Source organism: Cololabis saira, chromosome 1 (assembly GCF_033807715.1).
Source record: "Cololabis saira isolate AMF1-May2022 chromosome 1, fColSai1.1, whole genome shotgun sequence".
NCBI lineage: Eukaryota > Metazoa > Chordata > Actinopteri > Beloniformes > Belonidae > Cololabis > Cololabis saira.
Window position 1 is genome coordinate 49,690,519 of NC_084587.1, and position 20,606 is coordinate 49,711,124.

Here is a 20,606-nt window from a genome sequence, read left to right on the forward strand (position 1 = left end):
CAATTAATATTAACATACCACCTCCAAAGAGGTTTATAAACTATAGAAATGAACATAGTAGCATAACTAATATATTACATAACAGCAATTTAACTGTAGCTTCAACAAAGTGTGAACGGATAAACATGCTCGTGCTCAGTTCACCTTATAATGTCATTTAAGCTCACCTTTAGGCATCTACGCACAGTAAAAATAGAATAGAAAAAATAAATAAAGTTCTTATTTTTGCCATCTGAGAAAATAAATTATATTATATTTGGTGCCTAACTGTTTCCCAAGTATATTAGTGCGTGTGTGAATGAATAAATGAGACGTAAAAGGTAAATTTCTTACCTAATTTCTTACTCACATAAAAACAATCCTAACCCTAATAATTTATCAGACTCATGTGTGTGACAGCAGAATTTGGGGTACAACTTTTTTATTTACATACAAATGTTTATCATTACGAACTGCTGCATGTAAACGTACTGACTGAGAGCTACCCCGACTAGTGGGGTGAAGGCTGTATTGCTACTGTAGCCTGGCGTGAGCCTGTGAGTCCGAGCTCAGGGCAAAGGAAAAGTTACAGATTGCATTTTCAAATTGAATATTGTCCCTAAAAGTACGTTGTAATATGTAAATGTAAAATGGAATAGACTGGGGGGCGCTGTTTCTCCTATTGCATTTGAAAATAGTCCTTTGTTCAGCAGTTTCAGTCTTTGTAAATGAAATGTGAAATGCCCTTGTCATTTGAACATTCAAGTTGTTAGAAAATTGCATTTTAATTTGAATTTTGTCCAACAAAGAGCTTGGTGACATTTAAATGTAAATGCAATAGCCTGGGGGCGCTGTTTCTCTTATTGCATTTGAAAATTGTCCTTTGTGCAGCAGTTTCAGTCTTTGAAAATGAAATGTGAAATGCCGTTTTCATTTTAATTTGCAAGTTGTTAGAAAATTGCATTTTAATTTAAATTTTGTCCAGAAAAGAGCTTGGTGACATTTAAATGTAAATGCATTAGCCTGGGGGCGCTGTTTCTCTTATTGCATTTGAATATTGTCCTCTGTAAATCAGGTTAAATCTTTCAAAATGAAATGTGAAACAGCTTTTCCATTTTCATTTTAATATTGTCATAGAATGCCCATACAAGTATGTGAAAATGAAAATTCAAATTGAATTATTGCATTTTAATTTCATTTTTGTCCCAAATAACTCATGCATATGTGGAAAATTATAATGCTATTGTGGAATTACATTTGCATTTGAATAAAGTCCCCTATGGGCTTCCATAGCCTATAGTTATTAAGTGTTGTAGCATCCAGATTAGATTTTTTTAGAAGAGGTTTTATTACTGCAGTTTAAATAAATGGTGTCTGCCTGAGTTTATTTTTAACACAACGCAGAAGCCAGCTGCAATCAGCTACACTAGAGTTTCACTTTTACTTTGTACAACAGGAACATGTGGGTGTGGTTTATTTGTCTATATTAAAGGCATGCGGGAGACATTTTGTGATCACACAGATCTGCTTTGTCACTTGAGCTGAAGAATCCACGCTGCTCTCTTCAACCCAAACATGAATAGACATTCCAACACCAACAGGAAAAGAAAATTTGGTAAGAAGGATTTTTCTTTCTGCGTGTTACAGGTCATGCGTCAGTGATCACTGATGAATCAAGTTTGAATAAATCCAACTCCTGCAGACAGAAACATGTATATACAGGGATTAAAGCAAAAAAAAATATTTTTGACAGAATTTTTTTTTTTTCAGGCCAGTTCATATTACCTATCTATGCGCTGCACCACACTTTAAGAATGGCCCCTTTTCTGCCATGCGGTCGCTTCCCAAAGGTTTCAAGTAAAAAAGTTAAATGCTGTATTAGCCCTTCTGTGTTCTAATACAGCATTTAAGGTGTAAGAAGAATTTAACCAACACCATTTAAAGGTGACCTATTATGGAATTTTATGTATATTTTAAACAGGACTTTAATGTCTTAAAAACAATCTAAAGCTTGTTTTTTCTACATAAATCAGAAATTCAGCCTGTGGGCCATGTCTCTAGTTTTACCGCTTCTAACCCCTTTTTCTGTGCTTCATTCTAAGGGAAGGGGGGGGGTGTGATAATGAGGGTCTGTGCTGATTGGCTGCTTGAATGACGTGTAGCAGGGGAGGAGAATAAGCCTCGCTCCGGGGAGAAGAGCAGCGGCTGCATGTCCCATGCCAGGAAGCTTCTGCGACAAAATAAAATCCATTGCTTTATTTTTTTTTGTATTGACTGTCCTAACTGGCCACAAGTTTAACGGTTTCAGCGGGGACAGAGAGCGTCCGATGTCACACGTGATAGTCGGACGCTCTCATTCAGTTACACGGTGTAAACGGATCTTAAAGCCTGATTTACGGTTCTGCGTTAAATCGACGCGTACCCTACGCCGTAGGCTCTGCGTTGGTGAAACGCAGAACCATAAATCAGCCTTTAGTCACCTCGTCTTCACACAGGAAGATTTATAAACAGGTACACCACAGTTCTTTACTCCAATTCCTCAAGACAAATGAATCATGTTAACTGTAAAGAAATCACAACACTGAATTTTCACACATGACAACTTTATTGTTAAAAAATAAAACATAAGTTGTATATAAATAACATGTATGCACTATTGCTGGCTCAAGGAAGGACTGTACGTCTTCTGAAGGTGTCTGAACAGCTTCAGGTGCTTGGAAGATCTGAAATCATGAACAGAAGAAAAATATATTAAGGTACCCGTCAGGGCTCCTCACCGGTCCGGTCCGTGAGCGGCCCCGGAGCCCCGAGCTAAGCTAAATACTTAGCCCATGCAAAGATCATACTCATAGTCAAATATAAGTAACGTAAAAAAAATAACGTCACTTACCGCTGACTCGTGTGCAGTTGCCGGGTCCGTACTGTGGGCACTGATCCTTTTATGAGGGTAAGTGTCGATGCAAAACCTCATCTTAACTGTCCCCTCGCTGTGGAAACAGCCACCGCTTCTAAACAATGGCTGAAGCTCCAGCCGGCGGAGAGAGTTGTGGGCGTGGTTTCAGCAGCGGAGGCCGAACCTCTGCGCCTAGGGTGACGTCACCATAGGCGCAGATTCAGAATGGCTCGTAAAAAAGTCACGTGACCCTGGAAGATTCACCGGGCGTGGGTACAGACCTTGCAGATTTTCATGGGATTTCATCTTCCCTCTACTGGCAAGGTGAGGGGAGACCACTATATGTTAAAACAAGAAAAAACGTGTTTTTCATAATAGGTCCCCTTTAAATACTCGAGACCAATGGCATTAGGGATGGGAATTGATAATATTTTTCCGATTCCGATTTCCATTTTCGATTCTGCTTAACGATTCGATTCTTTATCGATTCTCTTATCGATTCTCATTTGGAAAAAAGGAGAACAAACGATTTTAGTATCAACTTTGTTTTATATCTTTATATCCTTAAGACGCCCCCAGCCTCGGGCTCCTCGATGGTGCCAGGGTGTGGTCCCCACAAAATTATTTGTAATATAAAATATGTATTTAATATAAAATAATATAAAATAAATATTCTTCTGTAGAAATTAACTAAATACAACAAATTATTTTGTGGCAATTACACAAGAATGTCCAGTTACATGTTCAAAACCACAAACGTAGTCACTGCTCGGTGACATTCATCTATTCTGGCCTGGGTCATACTCAGGCTCGCCACCCGTCCCTTAAAAAACGGAATCTTTACTTAATTTGGAATTAAAAGTTGCGTTCCGTATTGAACCAATACGGACATATATCATGCTCTTATTTATTGATGTCATAACATACAGGTGATGGTTGAAAAATTTGAATATATTGAAAAACTTCATTCGTAGTAAATTCAACTAAAGGTGAAACAAATATATTATTTCCCACTACATGAAAAGTGAGATATTTCAAGCCTTTATTTGTTATAATGTTGATGATTATGACTCACATTTTATGAAAACCCCAAGTCAAAATTTGAGTATTTTACGAAATCAATAAACAATTCAATCATCAAAATTATAACAAATAAATGTTTAACATATCTTTTTTTTTATGTAATGAGACTATGTAATGTATTAGTTTCGCCTTTTAAGTTGAATTATTGAAATAAATTAACTTTTACACCATATTCTAATTGTCCGACCATCACCTGTAGCTATATTATACATCTTGGCTGATGTGGACAAACAAGCATAGCAGCATAGGAGGCTAGTTCAGTTGCTAGTAGGTTGTAGTCGGGGATCCAGTCACTGAAAATTTGAGAGGACCTGTGATGTCATGCTATACTTTTTTTGTGTGTTTTTTCTATTAATTTGGCCATTAAGGTCCACAGAATGAGAGGCCTGCTCTGCCGGAAACATTGCGAAAAAAAGTTATGGCCATTTTTGTATACTGAAGCCTGTATTTTTTGACTATGTGACGCAAACTAGGTTTATTTTCTTTAAGTGCTCAATAAGTTGGTTAGGCTGTCAATAAATGATTCCCAGATACACAGAACACATATGTGAACAACACCAAGTCAAGAAATACACTCACAAAGCCTTTTCTAAGGATTTTTAGTCATTTTTTGTACAAAAATACAACCGTTTTTTGCATTTTTCCCAATTCTTTCATCTTTACTTCAACAGTAATCAACTTTGCCATGGGTTATGACATCAGCCAATGTCTCATTATTGTCAACAATCTTAATAGTCATTCCACAAAAAATATTATTAAAATCAAGCCTATATTAAAGAAACTGTGGTGACTTTATTACCCTTATGCTAAAAATTCCCAGAGACTTTTTTTGTTCTTGAAAAAAACTGTACCCTCCCAAAAAAACAAATTCAAAACATATATACATTTTTATAGGAAAATAAACAGTTGTGCACAGTAGATTTGTTATGTATTAGTAAAAAAGGAAAAACATTGGCTGAATAAAATAAAGATACGTCTAATATCACAAAAATTAAAATGATCAGGAAAATAAAAACAACGGATTAACTCACTCACTCTCACTGTCTTCGAGCGTGAGTTCAACTCGTGAACATTTGTTCGGGTCCCCAGTGCAGAGACACGCAATAACACACTTGACACCGGCTCTTGCACAGGAGCATCCTCGGGCACACTTGCTTTTCTTACAGTGGCAGTATTTGCTGCGCTTGCGATGTGCAGGTTTTGCATCCTTCAGCATCATTTTTGCCACTAGCTTACCACTGACAAGCTCTCTGCCAAAGTTTGTTGCCACAGGGTAATTTGGCTGAGACATGTGTGCCCTCTTACATATAACCAACTGATGCAGAGCTCTGAGAAGGTGTAATTGGAAGGCATCTTCAGTAGGTGGAAGGCAACGCATGTCTCCTTTGACGTTGCCAAAAAGATGGGCCCGCAGTCAGGGGCGTCGCCAGGTGTAATCCCTTATGGGTTCTGAGCCCAAAGGGGCCCCCGCATAGCGGAGGCCTAAACTGCGTGCGCGTGCTTTGCGCGCGCACGCGCAAAATTTTTGGGATCTTACGGGTCGGATCGGTTAACTTTGCATGACTTTAAGTCGTTTAGAAACAGATTGACAGCCACAAGCAGCTTCAATGATTATAACAAAAAAGACCATTCCAGATCAGCAGATGAATGCATAGCACAGGATAATAATAACTGCAGGGTGGCGAATAGTGCAACAGGGCAAAGCTCTGTGTATTCCCCTATTCAATTTTAGACAATATAAGGAGTAAAAACTGAATGAGAAACGAGAAAGCCAAAGAAAGTGTCATGACAACAATTATAATTATTATCCTCCTCATTTTATTGCTGCATTCAGCAAAATAACAATGACCTCCAAGTTCCAACTCACTGCAACATATAGGGCTAAACAAACATCCATCCATCTCAGACTTTTATTTTATACAAAATGGCAAAATAAATAAATACAATAAATAAGAAAAAACACATGACTGACCAACATAGCAGCATATAAATAAAATTCACATTAAACATTCCCAACTCAACCCACCCCCCCCCAAAACAAAAAAAAAAAAAAAAAAAAACACTGGGTTTGTATGTGTATATTTATGTATGTGTACGCATATGTATGCGTATATATATGTACATTATATATATTAAATATAGTAATAATGCACATATATTTACTTTTGGTTTCTACCGTCATGGTATCAATCATTAATATGTGTGCAGACAAGGTAAAAAAAAAAAAAAAAAAAACATTCCCAACTCAGTCCCAATACAAAGACATACTCAATAAAATTACAATAAAACAACTTAAGGTGCCATTACAATCCCAACAATAATACATCTGGATGCCAAAAATAAGATACCTATTGATGAACATTAAAGTGCAGTATCAAAAAGGGCTATTGGAGAAAAGGAGAAGATGCATATTTTATGCCAACTGCCAACAATTCAGAACTTAGTTTTTCTTTTCTTCATCCTGGAAAATGTTTCGATAGCATTATCCAAAGTAATGGACGCAGTAACCTCTCTCTCAACATAAAGCATTGCGAGATCTGAGAGACGACTCTCAGTCATTGTTGAGCGCAGATAGGTTTTAATGAGCTTAAGGCGACTGAAGGTGCGCTCAGCCTGTGCGCTGCTTGTAGGAATAGTGAGAAATATACGATATAACGTTGCAACGTTAGGATACGCTTCATGCAAGTCATTTGCAATTAGAAAGGGCAGAATCTCTGCTGTAGTAAACCCTGCTCCATCAGGGCTAGGGAACAGTTGTTTGTACACGTCTCTGAACGAGGAATATTCATTCTCAACACATTCTGCATCCAGATCCTCTGAATAAAATTCTGCCAATTCATTGATCCTCTGGATGGAATTCTTATCAAAAAAGTGCTTTTCATTTAGGACCTGAAACTTACTAACTGTGTTTCGAAGGTCTGTGAAACGTGTTTCAAACTGTGTGTCAAATACTTTTAGAATGTGCTCAAAGGTCTGCTCTTTAAAACGTGCTCTACTGTCAGATATAGGCTCGTCTGTGGCAACTTCATCATGGAAACGTTTTCTCTTTCTTACTCTCCCCTGCTTGAACTCTGTAGATGTTTTACATTCTTCTGCTTTCTCTTTCGCAGATCTCTCAATTTCCTCAAAGCCCTCATCAGATTTCAGTTGTTTCAATGTGCGTGCGCAGCTGTCAATTTGCGCAAGTGCAGAGATTAAATCGATTGATTCTTTCTGAAGATAGTTTGATAGACAAAATGTTTTCCCTAAAACAAAGTTCCAAAAGTTGAGCATGAACATGAACTCAAATGTCTCAATTGTGGCTAGCAGACCTTGTGCATCTGCTGCTGCTTTTGGTGTTGAGCCGACATCCTCATTGATTACTACATCAAGTGCCTCTATAATTGCTGGCATACTTCTTAGTACCGCTTCAGTGGCTTGCTTTCTTGAGGCCCACCTTGTATCAGAGAGACTTTTCAATGTCAAAGCTGTGTCTTTAACCAATTTATCCTGTTTTTCTTCTAGTATTCTGTAACGAGGTAAACTCAATGTTAAAAAGCAATACAATGCTTCAAGAGTACCAAAGAAGAGTTTCCCAGTTGTACATGATGACGCAGCATCAACAAGAATAAGGTTTAAGTTATGGGCACAACAATGCACATACAGAGCCTTAGAGCTACATGAGTCTTTCACTCTTTTTTGAAGGCCTGATATGTGACCAGACATAGTCCTAGCTCCATCGTATGCCTGCCCTCGCATTTTGGTAACATTAAGTCCCAGGTCCTGGAGCGCTTTAATTAGTAATTCATAGAATGCTTCTGCATTGCCACTGGACAGCTCATCAAATTTAATAAATCGCTCAACACTTTTACCACTCTTATTGACATACCTTATGGACAATGAAAATTGATCCACCCTTGAAATATCAATTGTTGAATCAACAATGACAGAGTAAAAAACAGCATCCTTAATTTCTTTAAGAATCATTTGCAGTGTCTCTCGGGCAAGGCATGTGATCATCTCGTTTTGAGAGTCCGGATGTATGTATTTGTAAACCTTATTTTTTTCATTTAAGTGATTCTCAAGGATGTTGTCATATCTTGCCATTAGTTTCAAAAGTTCAAGGAAGTTGCCCTCATTAACAGATGGGGCTCCTAGGCCAGCATACTCCCTGTGTGCCCTAAAGGCGATACCTTGCTTGGCTAAATAGAGAGTAATATCCATCAGCCTTTTAACTACTTTCCTGTTTTTCTCAATAGCTAGTCTTTCTGCCTGAATGAGTCCTGCGATTACAGTTTTGTCCTCTGTAATGCGATATTTAGTGATGAATAGTTTCCTCTCTGCCTCTTGGTGTGCTGGTGACATTTCATGTTGCTTTATTCTATCCATGCCTTTGTGGAAACCATCAAACCCCTTGTCAGGGTCAGACCAAGTAGATCTTTCTGTTTTTTTGGCAAAAAGCCAACAACAATGACAAAACATCTTGCCAGCTAGAGGGGAATACACCAGCCAGTGTCTAGCTACACTGCATTTGCCACTCTTGTTTTTGTACCAGTGTGTCTTAAACTTGTCATTTAATGAATTTTTAACAAAATCTGAAAAGTTATCTTTTAACCCAGGCTGACATGGACCATGTTGTACAATAGCTCTGATTTTGTCTGTGCTGAAAGACTCCTTTTTAAAAAGACGTGGATCTGTGGGGTATGGTTGTGCAAAGTCCAATAATGGCTCAGAGGAAGACAGACTTGCCTGGTGGTTGTCATCGTGATCACCTGTGCAGGTGATCTGATCAATGTCATTAATGTCCATATCAAACTCTGCTTCGTACCCGCTAGTGGCCACCGTCACTGTGGCCACTATCTCTGTGACTGCCGCTGTCACCACCTCCTCATCGTCTTCTTCAACAGCAGCTCCTGTTTAAAAAATAATAATAACTTATTATCTAAGCTCACAACACCTAGGCTAGCTATGGCAGCTCGACAAGCTTACTATGTGTCACAGAGCTTGTCAAGCAGCTATTTTCTGCAAAAGCCTTTTCCAGAAAAAACTTGGATGCTGGGGCTCAAGTGGTTAAAGTTACAGAGTTAAACTATAACTAATTATGCCTCACCTCCTGGTTCAGTAGTTGATGGTGGTTGTTGTTGGACGAGAAGTGGAGGGGAGGCGGACACGGTGGTGTCCTCTTCAGCAGCTCCTGGTTACAAAAAAAATATAGCTTATCTACAAGTTCACACATATAACTATAGCTAGCAGCTTGACAAGCTTACAATACATCACAGAGCTTTTCAAGCTGCTATTTTCTGCAAAAGCCTTTCCCTCCTCAATGTAAACAAAATGTAACCAAGTGTAATGCATAGAGTAAAGCTTTTTAATTGACTTTGTACCAGTGAATCTGTACTGTCATGAAACTGGTCTGTTCCTATGCAATTTCTTCTAAAACAGGGGTTCTTAACCTTTCTGACCTTGGGGCCCAATTTTTTCAGTACAGAGTGGCCCGGGGCCCATTAAATATAAACACTGTATAGCAGGGGTATTCAACTTTAAGAGGTCCATTTAGAGAAAATTTACTCAAGCGAAGGTCCAGAACATCATAATATATATATATATATATATATATATATATATATATATATATATATATATATATACACATACATGTATGTGTGTGTGTGTATATATATTCAAGTAGCCTCATAGTTGTATCAACATCTGCATCTGACTGTTATATTAAAAAAAGTACATATTTGCCAATTAACATGTTTAACTTGAATTAAACATATTTTTTTCTCTTAAAAATAAAGTATTTTATTTTATTTTTCAAATGCTATCTTATTTTATTTCTCTACCAGCAGTTTGAATTTCCCCTTTTCTTTGTTAATTGTCTCAACACATTTTTATACTAAATTAATATAAACACATCTTAACAATTTAAGGTTCAGGTTCTCATATGCATGTGGAGGTGCTCATTGATGAGCCTGAAACGATATTTAGTTTTAATTATGTTCACTGTGGAGAAAGCTGCTTCACAGCTGTATCTGGACCCAAACATGGGTGTTTTAAGATGCTCAGCTTATTTTTATGTGACTTCAGTTCAGACTTGAGTGGATATGTTTGATGAAAAACTTTGTGTTTTGTTTCAGTGGCGTTTCACTTTCGCACTTTGAACGCCACGGTCTCTGAACGTATGAGACACTGGTTTTGTCCCAGTGGGAAGACTGAACAGGATGAATTTGTCCATTCCGGGTTGCATATTTAAAAATACAGCGAGGACAAAACTTAGTTTGATTTTACTTTAAGTTATTTACATTAATAAGTTGTCAGGACTCAGTGTGTCGGGTTCATCCGAGCCTGATCAGCTGCGACGGGCACAGCCCGCACCGCAGCTCTCTGGTCGCGCTGCAGCAGTTACTTTCTGATGCTTTTTCGAAAGCCCGAACAGTCCAGTCCAGCAGACACGACAGCCCACGCATCTACATCTACCATCCTTCAGCAGTAACGACGGAGCCCACCGCCCGGGCGGCAGCCTCAGCCGACCTCCCCGGCCGCGGGGACGCGCCGGGATAAATGAGCACGCCGCGCTCGCTCGCTCTGGGCGCAGACCCAATTAATCGATCCCTAATCCTGGAGGATCTAAACCTACTCTGTGCAAAATGAAGGATTTTCTCTGTAAAGACACACCATTTCTCTTACTATTACACGTACAGCTAGCTGAGTGTCTTCTTCTCCTCATTTGGTCGGGAGTTGCTATGCAGTCCCGCGGCCCTCGCGGCCCACACGTACAAAACTGAATTTTTTTTGGCGGCCCACTAGATGGCGCTCGCGGCCCTAGTGTGGGCCGCGGCCCTAGTGTGGGCCGCGGCCCTATGGTTAAGAATCACTGTTCTAAAACATTATTCAGAAAAAAAAAAAAAAAAAAAAAATACCGTGGCGGCCGTAGGCGGCGCCATCTTGCGCATAAGCAAATAATCAATCAACAGAACACCCAAAAAACGTGGATACTGGGGTTCACGTGATACAAAGACAGTCAAACTATAATAATTTATTATGTCTCACTCACCTAGTCCTGCTCCTTGTTCAGTGATTTTGTCGTCCTCTTCATCAGACGGGGTCTGCGACGCCGACCCCCCCGCCTCCATTTCAACGTCGTCGCGTGCTGCGGCTGCGTCATCACTGCTTTCGGTGTTATCAATGTGTGGCGGTGCAGGCGGCCGCGCCGTTTTAAAAAAATTTGTCACTGAGACACACTTGGCAGCAGCAGCCTGGACATATCTCTTTTTTCTCTCTTTTCGTTTCTGTGCTCCTGATTTATTCTGTTTGGTTTTAGCCTCCGCCTTCCCCATCGTCGCTCTTTCTTTTCCAACTTTTTTTTTTTCCAACTTTCCCGCCTTGTAACTGAGTGACGACGTCACTTCCTTTCAACTGTGAGCACGCTACCGGATGTTTTGATGCTGCAGGCATCAAAAAATAAAAGCCTCGAGCGAGTCGAGCCTCGTCGTGAGGGGAGGCGGCGGCCCCTTAGGGCAGAGGGGGGGCCCTCTACTTTGAAATGTTGTTGACATTGGGTTTTTATAACCCGGAAACCCGCGCCAGCGTCGCTAGTGCCCGCAGTGCATCCAAGTTACCACTGAAGTCACTCCTGTCATACAGTGAAGCCATGTATCGTCTGGCTGCTGTCACAACATCTTCGGTAACATTCAGACTTTCCCCAGAGTCACCGTATTGGCCCAGAGGCAGAAGATCCTTCAGTTGATCAACAGTGGCTTTGTAGGCACGCCTTTTCCCTCTTCTGTAAAAGTAACTCACTGTGTCACATCCGGTTAGTATATAGGTGCTGAGGAGTATGGATGAAAGATCTGAAGCTTCAACACAGTACTTCAGTGCCAGGGCATCCACAATTGCATGAGCAGGTAGGTAGGTATCCATCTTCTTTACCCATAGCTCCTGTAGGTCATCCATGTGTGTGATGTAATATATGCACATCATGATTACATCTGTGTCAGTGGTGCAGATGTTGTGCTGAGTATGCAATATGGGCAAACATCCTGGTATCTGCCTCCTCGTGCTTCTCACAGGACAGTTCTGGAAGCTCAACCTGACAATCTGCTGCTAACAGAACAGTGCGACCAGGATCACAGAAAAGTCCACCGAGAATAAGTGTACATCCAGGAGGAAGTAATTTGTGCTGAGCAGCCCATGTTTCTCCCATATAGTTCAGCAGGTTCGCTTTATTCAGTGGATTTTGAACAAATCCTTTCCATTCCGGTAAAGCAAGTGTATCATGTGGCTTGTACTCCTTCATCTTGCTGGGGCAAGTCTTCATTCTCTTCTCTCGTTCCTCTCCTTTCAGACTTTCAGCTGGAGAGACATCATATCGATCACCAACAAAGTGGATGCAGTCACAGTTGTCGGTGATACCACTAAGGAGATGCTTCAGATACTTTGCTTGCAGTTCATGGAAGGTGCTGCTACCAAGATGTTGGTGACACTGGATGAATGCCATGGCATCAACTACCATTACAACAGGCTTGTCGAATGTGGGAAATCTGTCCACTTCACACTATGAGCTGCCAAGGGATGTCTGGATCGCAGCCAAGTAGTTATGCATGGCATAACCTTGGTCAAGGGATGGATCTGGCTCAAACAGGGAAGCTGGGCAACTTGTCCACTCATAACCAAAGACTTCTACCTTCTTGTCTTCATCCAAGTCCTGCACAAAGTACAGGTTTCGTACAACAGCACTCTCTTCCTGGTAGACCTTCTTGGCTTTGAGAGCCATGGACATTGTCTTTTTTGTCTTTGCTGCAAATGTGGCAAGTTTCATTGGGGCTATTTTCTCACTGTATGTTTTTCTTGCTGCAGCCAGTGCCTCCAATCCTTTTTCATGGGCGTACACCAAGTCTGCAGATGCAGATTTGTGGCCTGTTGAAATGTTAAGCAGCTCCTGTTCTTCACACATGAAGGGATTGATCATCTGGTTTTTGACTACATCTGTTATTTTCAGAACACTTTCTGTGTCCTTTTGTCCTTGGCTTTTGGAGTCTTCATGGTGTTTGGTGTCCAGGTGTACCATAGCTTTTGTCTGCTCTGATACCGCTGTCAGACATGGAAGAGCTCGCAAGTATTTGTCCATGGCTGCTGGCTGCTGACTGATGCCCGTGAAGAGTTTTGTTTTGGCATCACGGTTGTATGTTTTCTCAAGTGCCATGTCTGTCCAGACACCATTGAAACGACCTTCAGTTTGATGCACAGTAAAGTTCCCATTCTTGAATTCTCTATGGACCTCCGGAGCCAGTGTAGGTAGGCTTCTCATGGCTTCCAAATAGTGAGGCAAGCAAGATACATACTTGTAGTGGCCAGCAGCTACAAGGTATGGTAGCATCCTTTCTACTTCAGCCAGGTGTTCCTCCCACAGGCCTGCACGCTCAGCATGGATGAATCGCTTCAGAATCATCACCATGTCCATGTACATTATCCAGAGCTTTGAGGTAGGTGAAGTACATGTGTCATCAAACTCTGCCATCAAACACGACAGCTCTTTCAGCTGGTCAGTTGCATCAGCACATGCAGCAGATGCCTTCTCCTCATCCTTTTCTGACAGGGCGTCTAGGAGTAGCTGGACATTGATGGTAAGTGCAGATATGCACTCCGGGTCCTTCTCTTCAATGATCAACAATTTGGAAAATGCTTCCCAGTGTAGGGCAAACATGGCTGCATGTACCATATTGTGGGCACGCAGCATTGCATAGTAGTCTTTCCCACTGATGATCTTGTTTGCTGTTCCACGGAGACAAACATCAGCTTCTACCATGATGTCTTCGATTCCAGTTGCCTGCATGAAATGCCCAATTGCTTTAAGGAAATTTTGAGCAATATGAAATCCACCCATGCGCAAGATAACTTTTGCATACATCTGAGGGTTCTTCTTTTGCAGACCCAGAACCACTTCATAGATTGCTTGGTCACATGTAATGGTGGTGAACTCTTGGCCTTGTTTTCTGGACACATCCATGCAGTATTGGACTGACTGTTCAACCACATCTGGGTCTGTTGGAGACTTGGGAAAGAAAGGCCCATAGCCAATCACAGTTGCAGGGGTAGCAGCTGGGATGAGAAATGCCTGGAATGAACTCCATGTTGGAGCGGTGCAGCTTGGTTTCAGATCCTCCAAGAGAACAGTAGGGCAGATATGCACCAAATGCCACAACATGCTCAGGTGGTTAAGAGGTTCAGCTAGACACATGGGTAGCTTAGGCTCTGTTTCAACTCCAACCAGAGAACGACTCTTTTGACGATCTTTGAGACTCAGGTGGCTATCCTTGGTTTGAAATGGCTGAGAAGGGCCCAGGGATGCTTGGCGGGTTTTCAGCAACGGTAAACAAGGCTTTGGCGTGGGATCTTCATTAGGATCCTTGTACTGGAATATGACATGTGTTGTGCCATGTAATGCTATATTCCAGTAACAGCTTAAAATGTCTATTGCCTTTAGTTTTTTGTTTTATTTTTATTTTTTCTTTTGCTCTTAGAATTTTGAGCATAAGGGTAATAAAGTCAACACAGTTCCTTTGATTTAGGCTTGATTTTAATAATGTTTTTTGTGGAATTACTTTTAAGATTGATGAAAATAATGAGACATTAGCTGATGTCATAACCCATGGCAAAGTTGATTACTATTGAAGTGAAGATGAAAGTATTGGGAAAAATGCAAAAAACGGTTGTATTTTTTGTACAAAAAATGACTAAAAATCATTAGAAAAGGCTTTGTGAGTGTATTTTTTGACTTGGTGTTGTTCACATATGTGTTCTGTGTATCTGGGAATCATTTATTGACAGCCTAACCAACTTATTGAGCACTTAAAGAAAATAAACCTAGTTCGCGTCACCCAGTCAAAAAATACATGCTTCAGTATACAAAAATGGCCATAACTTTTTTTCGCAATGTTTCCGGAAGAGCAGGCCTCTCATTCTGTGGACCTTAATGACCAAATTAATAGAAAAAACACACAAAAAAAGTATAGCATGACATCACAGGTTCAACCCATTTTCAAGAGCTTTTGGGCATGTGGATCCCCGACTATTGGCGTTTTGTTTTTTCATATAAAATAAATACATTTCTGTGCATTTTAGAAGTTTTGGGGATGTCCCTTTTTTTTGGCGCCTGTGCTGCTGAAATCCGGGGATCCTTTATTTCTATTTCTGAAAGGTGGCAACCCTAGTCATACTCTCCCCTGCCTTGATGAAAGGAGAAGCTAGCACTAGACTGCTCTTTAACTTCTCTCATAGATGAGCTGATGCGCTGCAGCTGTGTCGGGAGCGCGCTCCGCTGTCCGACGGAGCGCCCGGCCCGTCCGCATGGCCGCAGCTCTTCTACCACACGCCGGCTGACTCCGCGCTCCAGCCGCGCATCAGCCGGCCGAGCCCTAACAGTTTCCCCCCTTTGTTGAAATGTCCACATTGCAAGTATTGTTGCCCTGTTGTCAACCTTTTCGGTAAAATGTAACCAAACCTTCGAGCGTTTATGCCACTTTGTCCCCGTGTTTTCCTGCTGGGCGCGAATGCGCACGTTGTGCAACGTGCTTGGTGACGTCATTCGTTCCCACTGGAATCGATAAGGGAATCGTTTGCGAAAAAGGCAAACGATTCCAAGGAATTGAAACACTGGGAACCGGTTCTCAACAAGAAATGGTTCTCGATTCCCATCCCTAAATAGCATTTTATAGGAGGAAGGTGATTTTGAGCAGTTTTATTATTGTCAGTTTGCTTTTAATTGGTTCAATTGGTGCAGTACTCTCATTAAAGCCTTTGCCCTGTTCTCCTAGATCTGAATCCACCTGGTAAGCTTGCACTTCTTCGTCCAGTTGACCCAGCTCCTCTGATGTCACTGCATTTGGCAAGGCTTTGGCCAAGGTGATGAATGCCTCCTGGAATGTTTCATGGACAATCAATGATGGTGTTAGTGCAGACAAAGAGATGATGATGTTATTGTTGAGAGGAAGGTTTCGCCTTCTGTTTTAATTAAACAGTTGGATTCCCCTGTTTCGCACCAGTTCTAAGTCAGCTGCTAGGCGCCAGCCGAGGCGACCCGCCGGGGGGCCCGCGCGAACGGGTCCCCGACGGGCCCCGCAGCTGGGGAGATCCGCGAGAAGGGCCCGGCGCGCGTCCAGAGTTGCGCCCCCGACCGCCGTACCCGACCCCCCTCGCCGATCCGTGCGGTGTCAGACACCGCCCCGCAAAAACAGATGATGCGCGACTGCCGCTGGACGAAGGCCCCACGAGGCGGGCCGGGCGGGGATAGGTGGGCGACGGGGCGACGGGGCGACTGCTCTCCCAGCCGTGGCTCGAGCCCAGCCCCGCTTCGCACCCCAGCCTGACCGACCCAGCCCTTAGAGCCAATCCTTATCCCGAAGTTACGGATCTGATTTGCCAACTTCCCTTATCCCCCTTGATTCAACACGCCCTCCTGTGTTTCTGATTGGCTAATACCAAGGCTCTGGCTCGCTTTATTGGTTTACAACAGTGTCAGTTTAATGCCTAACATGATTTCATTGGATAGTCTAAACTGTACCACAACAAAACGCACATGCAAATATTTTTTTGTTCTTTTTTTTCCCTCATTTTCCAACTGACGGAAATCCGTCTAGAGACGGAGAACTTTAATCCCTTTACATATTTGTTGTTGGAAACCATGAAAGAACTTACAAAAGGCTTCTTCTTTTATCAAAGTTTTAATGAAATCCATATTTATTTCCTGGTCCCTTCAAGATACAAACAGGAATGAGATGACGCAGGCTCTCTTAAACCTGAACAGAATGGAATGCTGAAAGAGTTCAACTAGTGCTTAGTTCTGAGGGGGTCTCACTAAATACTGATGTTTGCTCAGAGTCATTTGGTTCTGAACATTGCATGGTTTCATTTTGTCTTCTTCTTATCTGTATGTTGACTAATGTGGGTTTTCTTTAGCTGATGCCTATTATTAAAACATGGGAGATTAACTAGCCAACAACAATCAATGTCCAGACAATCCACCTATCAGTTAATCCCACCGCCTCTACTACCATCACTATGGGGTTTTTTATCTTGATAAAAAGTCTGAAAAAGAAATATAGATGGTATCTTAAACTTTGTCGTTCCCCTGTTGTTTTATCAAAGTACTTTATTTTCCTATTCATACAGAATTATTAAATGTCAGGTTTTATCTTTGAGTGAGACAGCTTCAATACAATGTTTGTTTTGTAGAATAAGCCCTAGAAATGCTTGACAGAATCATGTTGTCTGTCCTCTTGTGAGATATTTAGAATCTTCTTAATGGTCTCATGTGTCCTCAGATGGATGGGTGAATGGATGGATGGATGGATGGATGGATGGATGGATGGATGGATGGATGGATAGATGGATGGATGGATGGATGGATGGATGGATGGATGGATGGATGGATGGATGGATGGATGGATGGATGGATGGATGGATGGATGGATGGATGGATGGATGGATGGATGGATGGATGGATGGATGGATGGATGGATCTTTTCCCTTTCATTTAGGGCCAAAAATGATCACCTCTGTCTTTTCTCCATTTAGCTGGAGAAAATTCGGGCACATGCACTCATTGATTTAATGAATACAGTTACTCAATGAGAGTAAGGGACTGTAGTCACGTGAGGACACTGAAATATAGAGTTGTGTGTCGTCTGCATAAGTATGGTAGAAAATGTTGTGATGTTCCACCTAGCATCGCGGAGTTGAATGCACCTCACTCCATAATTGATTTTTTTCTTGCGCATGTATACTTGGATAACTCTGAAACTCCAGTTTCATCCTTAGCTAGATTTTGCCAATAGCTTTATTTAGATGTACATGTCTGAAGTGATGTCCTTCAGCCTGATGTACTGTGGTGTGTCAGTGAGGTAGCTTGAAATCCAAGCAACCACGCAGGGGTCCACTCACTTTCTGGTCAGTTTTCCCTGAACTGCAAGGGGATGGATTGTGTTGAAGGTGAAAAGTTGTTACTATTTACAGAAAATTGTTTTGTTTCTAAAACCAATGAAACATCAAACTAATAAGTCTGTTAGCATGGCCTGTAATAGAGAATGTTCTTCCACCTTCTTGCAGTTGCTGCAATGACAGGTAAGTCTGTCGAGCTGGTGTTTCATGGAAAGAAGTTTGTGAAAGTACTCAATTCAATTCAATTCAATTTTATTTATATAGCGTCTAATACAACAAAAGTTGTCTCTAGACGCTTTCCAGAGACCCATACCCAGAACATGACCCCCGAGCAGTTATTACATAAACAATGGCAGGTAAAAACTCCCCTAGTGGGAGAAAAACCTTAAGACAAACAGTGGCAAGGAAAAACTCCCCTTTAGGAGGGAAGAAACCTTGAGCAGGACCAGGCTCATAAGGGGGGGCCCTCCTGCCAAAGGCCAGACTGGTGGGTCAGGGACGGCAGCAGCACAGCAGGCAGGTGGAAGCAGCAACGGGATGACCAGAGGTGGGGACCGCAGGCCAGCATGCAGCTCCTGAAGCTCCGGCCCAATCATCAAGTCCCAGGTTGCGTTGCAGGGTCGGGGAAAGGTTGAAAAGGGGCAGGGCCAGGGAGAGGAGTCTTGAGGGACGAACTTTCTCCCCCGCCCTAAAGGGGCCGTTACCCTGCCCCCCTCACTCCCACACTGCAGGTTCCGGTGTCCGGCAAAGAATGAACTTGTGACTCCTCTACAAGTACATGTTGTTTCACTGCTGCTGATTCACTATTTACTTCCTCCCTTCTTACTGTAGGTCGTTCAAAACAATTGTGTTTTCGTCTGAGGGGTAAATGAATTTGTAAAACTGTGACATGCTAACTCAGTCTCAAACATTCTTGTTCACAGGATCCAACCTCATGAATGATGATGAGCTGAGGATCGTGATGGTGGGGAGGACTGGAGTAGGGAAGAGCGCTACTGGAAACACCATTCTGGGATGGTCCCGCTTTCGGTCCAGGTGCAGTCCGCGGTCTTTGACTGTGGATTGTTCTAAAGATAAAACTGTGGTGAAAGGACAACCAGTTGCTGTCATTGACACCCCAGGCCTGTTTGACACCAGGTTTGGTCAGGAGAAGACAACCAAAGATTTGAGCCAGTGTGTCTCCTATGCTGCTCCTGGACCCCATATCTTCCTGGTGGTCATTGCTCTGGGCAGGTTCATTGAAGAGGAAAATCAGACGGTGCAGAGGATTCAAGATATCTTTGGCCAGGCTGCTGACAAATACAGCATGGTCCTTTTCACTCATGGAGACGTCCTTGAAGACACCACTATTGAAGAATTCCTATCTGAGAGTCCAGAGTTACAGGAGCTTGTAGCCAGATGTAACGGCCAGTACCATGTCTTCAACAACAAGCTGAAAGATAAGAAACCTCAAGTCACTCTGCTGCTCCAGAAGATCAGAAATATCGTGCAGAAGAACGGAGGAAGACATTACGACATCAAGATGTTCCAGGAGACCGGGAGGGCAATTGAAGAGAAAAAACAACGCCTATTGAAAGAGAAGGAAGAGAAAACCCGAAGAGAGAAAGAAGAACTGGAGAGAAAACTGCAAGAAAAGTATGAAAAAGAGATGGAGGAAATCAACAAGCGACTCCAGGCTGAGAGAGAGAGGGAGAGAAGGATGAGAGAGGAGGAAAGACTAAATCAAATTAAGATCAGGAAGCAGGTGATGGAGATGGAGAGGAAGAGGGAGATGGAGAAAAGGGAGGCAGAAAGGAAGCGAGAAGAAGAGGAAAGAAACAGGGAAATTGAAAGGATGATGAAGCATTTGGAAGAACAACGTGAGAGGGAAATGGCAGAGGAAAGAGAGAGGTTGAGAAGAATAGCACAACGTCGTGCTGAGGAGAATGATGATTGTATAATTCTCTGAAAATATGGTTTGGATCAATCTTTGGTTGTGAAACTTGTAGCATTCCTACTTAAATGTAATAAACTTGTAGGGACACCTTTGATTACAAAGGAAAAATAATTGTATTTATCAATCTCTCACCTGAAAGCAGTTTTAACTTTTACCAGTATATCCAAGATCATAGCCTCGCCTTTTCTCTTTGATAAAACAAAAATAAGAGTGTCTAAGACTTTTGAACAGTATCGTACACCTGAACTACCAGCATCACAGCGCTGTGGCAACCATTTCTCCCATCAAAATATGAAATAGCAACGTTGGTCCACAGTACAAAACGTAGTAGTTTCACAATAAAGCCTCTCAAATTGTGACATGTTCTGTCATGTGAATGCCCGCAGCTGCCTTGTAAAAATAAGAACATGGCGGCCATCCTTGTCTTTCTCAGTGGAAAATGCATTATTTTAAGGTAGTTTCGACATATAAAAGTGTTTTGATCATATTTCTAGCAAGAAATATAAATTGAAATTTCATAATATTCGTTCAGTTGCTGTATATGATCTTTGGTTTGTTAGTTATTTTACGATTAATCTTTCAGGTCTCGGGATACAATTCTTACAGTTTTATGTTTTCTGTCGTTGCTATGCTGGTTGCTAAGTGCATCGCTATGGATGAAACCAAGTGGCTTGTATACTATTTGAATTATTCTTTATATTATGTAGTTAAATGAGCTCTTAAGACATTTGTTTTATTTTGTGTAACTGTTGATGATATTATTACAAAATAGAACAAAATACATTTTAATTCTTCTTT

At 41.6% G+C, this 20,606-nt stretch overlaps 1 protein-coding gene across 1 annotated transcript; it reads left to right on the plus strand.

Annotated features, from left to right (window-relative positions):
* The first annotated feature begins 1,504 nt into the window (after positions 1-1,504).
* LOC133453934 (GTPase IMAP family member 9-like) lies at positions 1,505-19,884 on the plus strand. Its single transcript, XM_061733129.1, has 2 exons — positions 1,505-1,594; positions 18,796-19,884. The coding sequence occupies exons 1-2, from the start codon at positions 1,555-1,557 to the stop codon at positions 19,818-19,820; spliced, it is 1,065 nt and encodes a 354-aa protein (XP_061589113.1). The 5' UTR covers positions 1,505-1,554; the 3' UTR covers positions 19,821-19,884.
* The last annotated feature ends 722 nt before the right edge of the window (positions 19,885-20,606 follow it).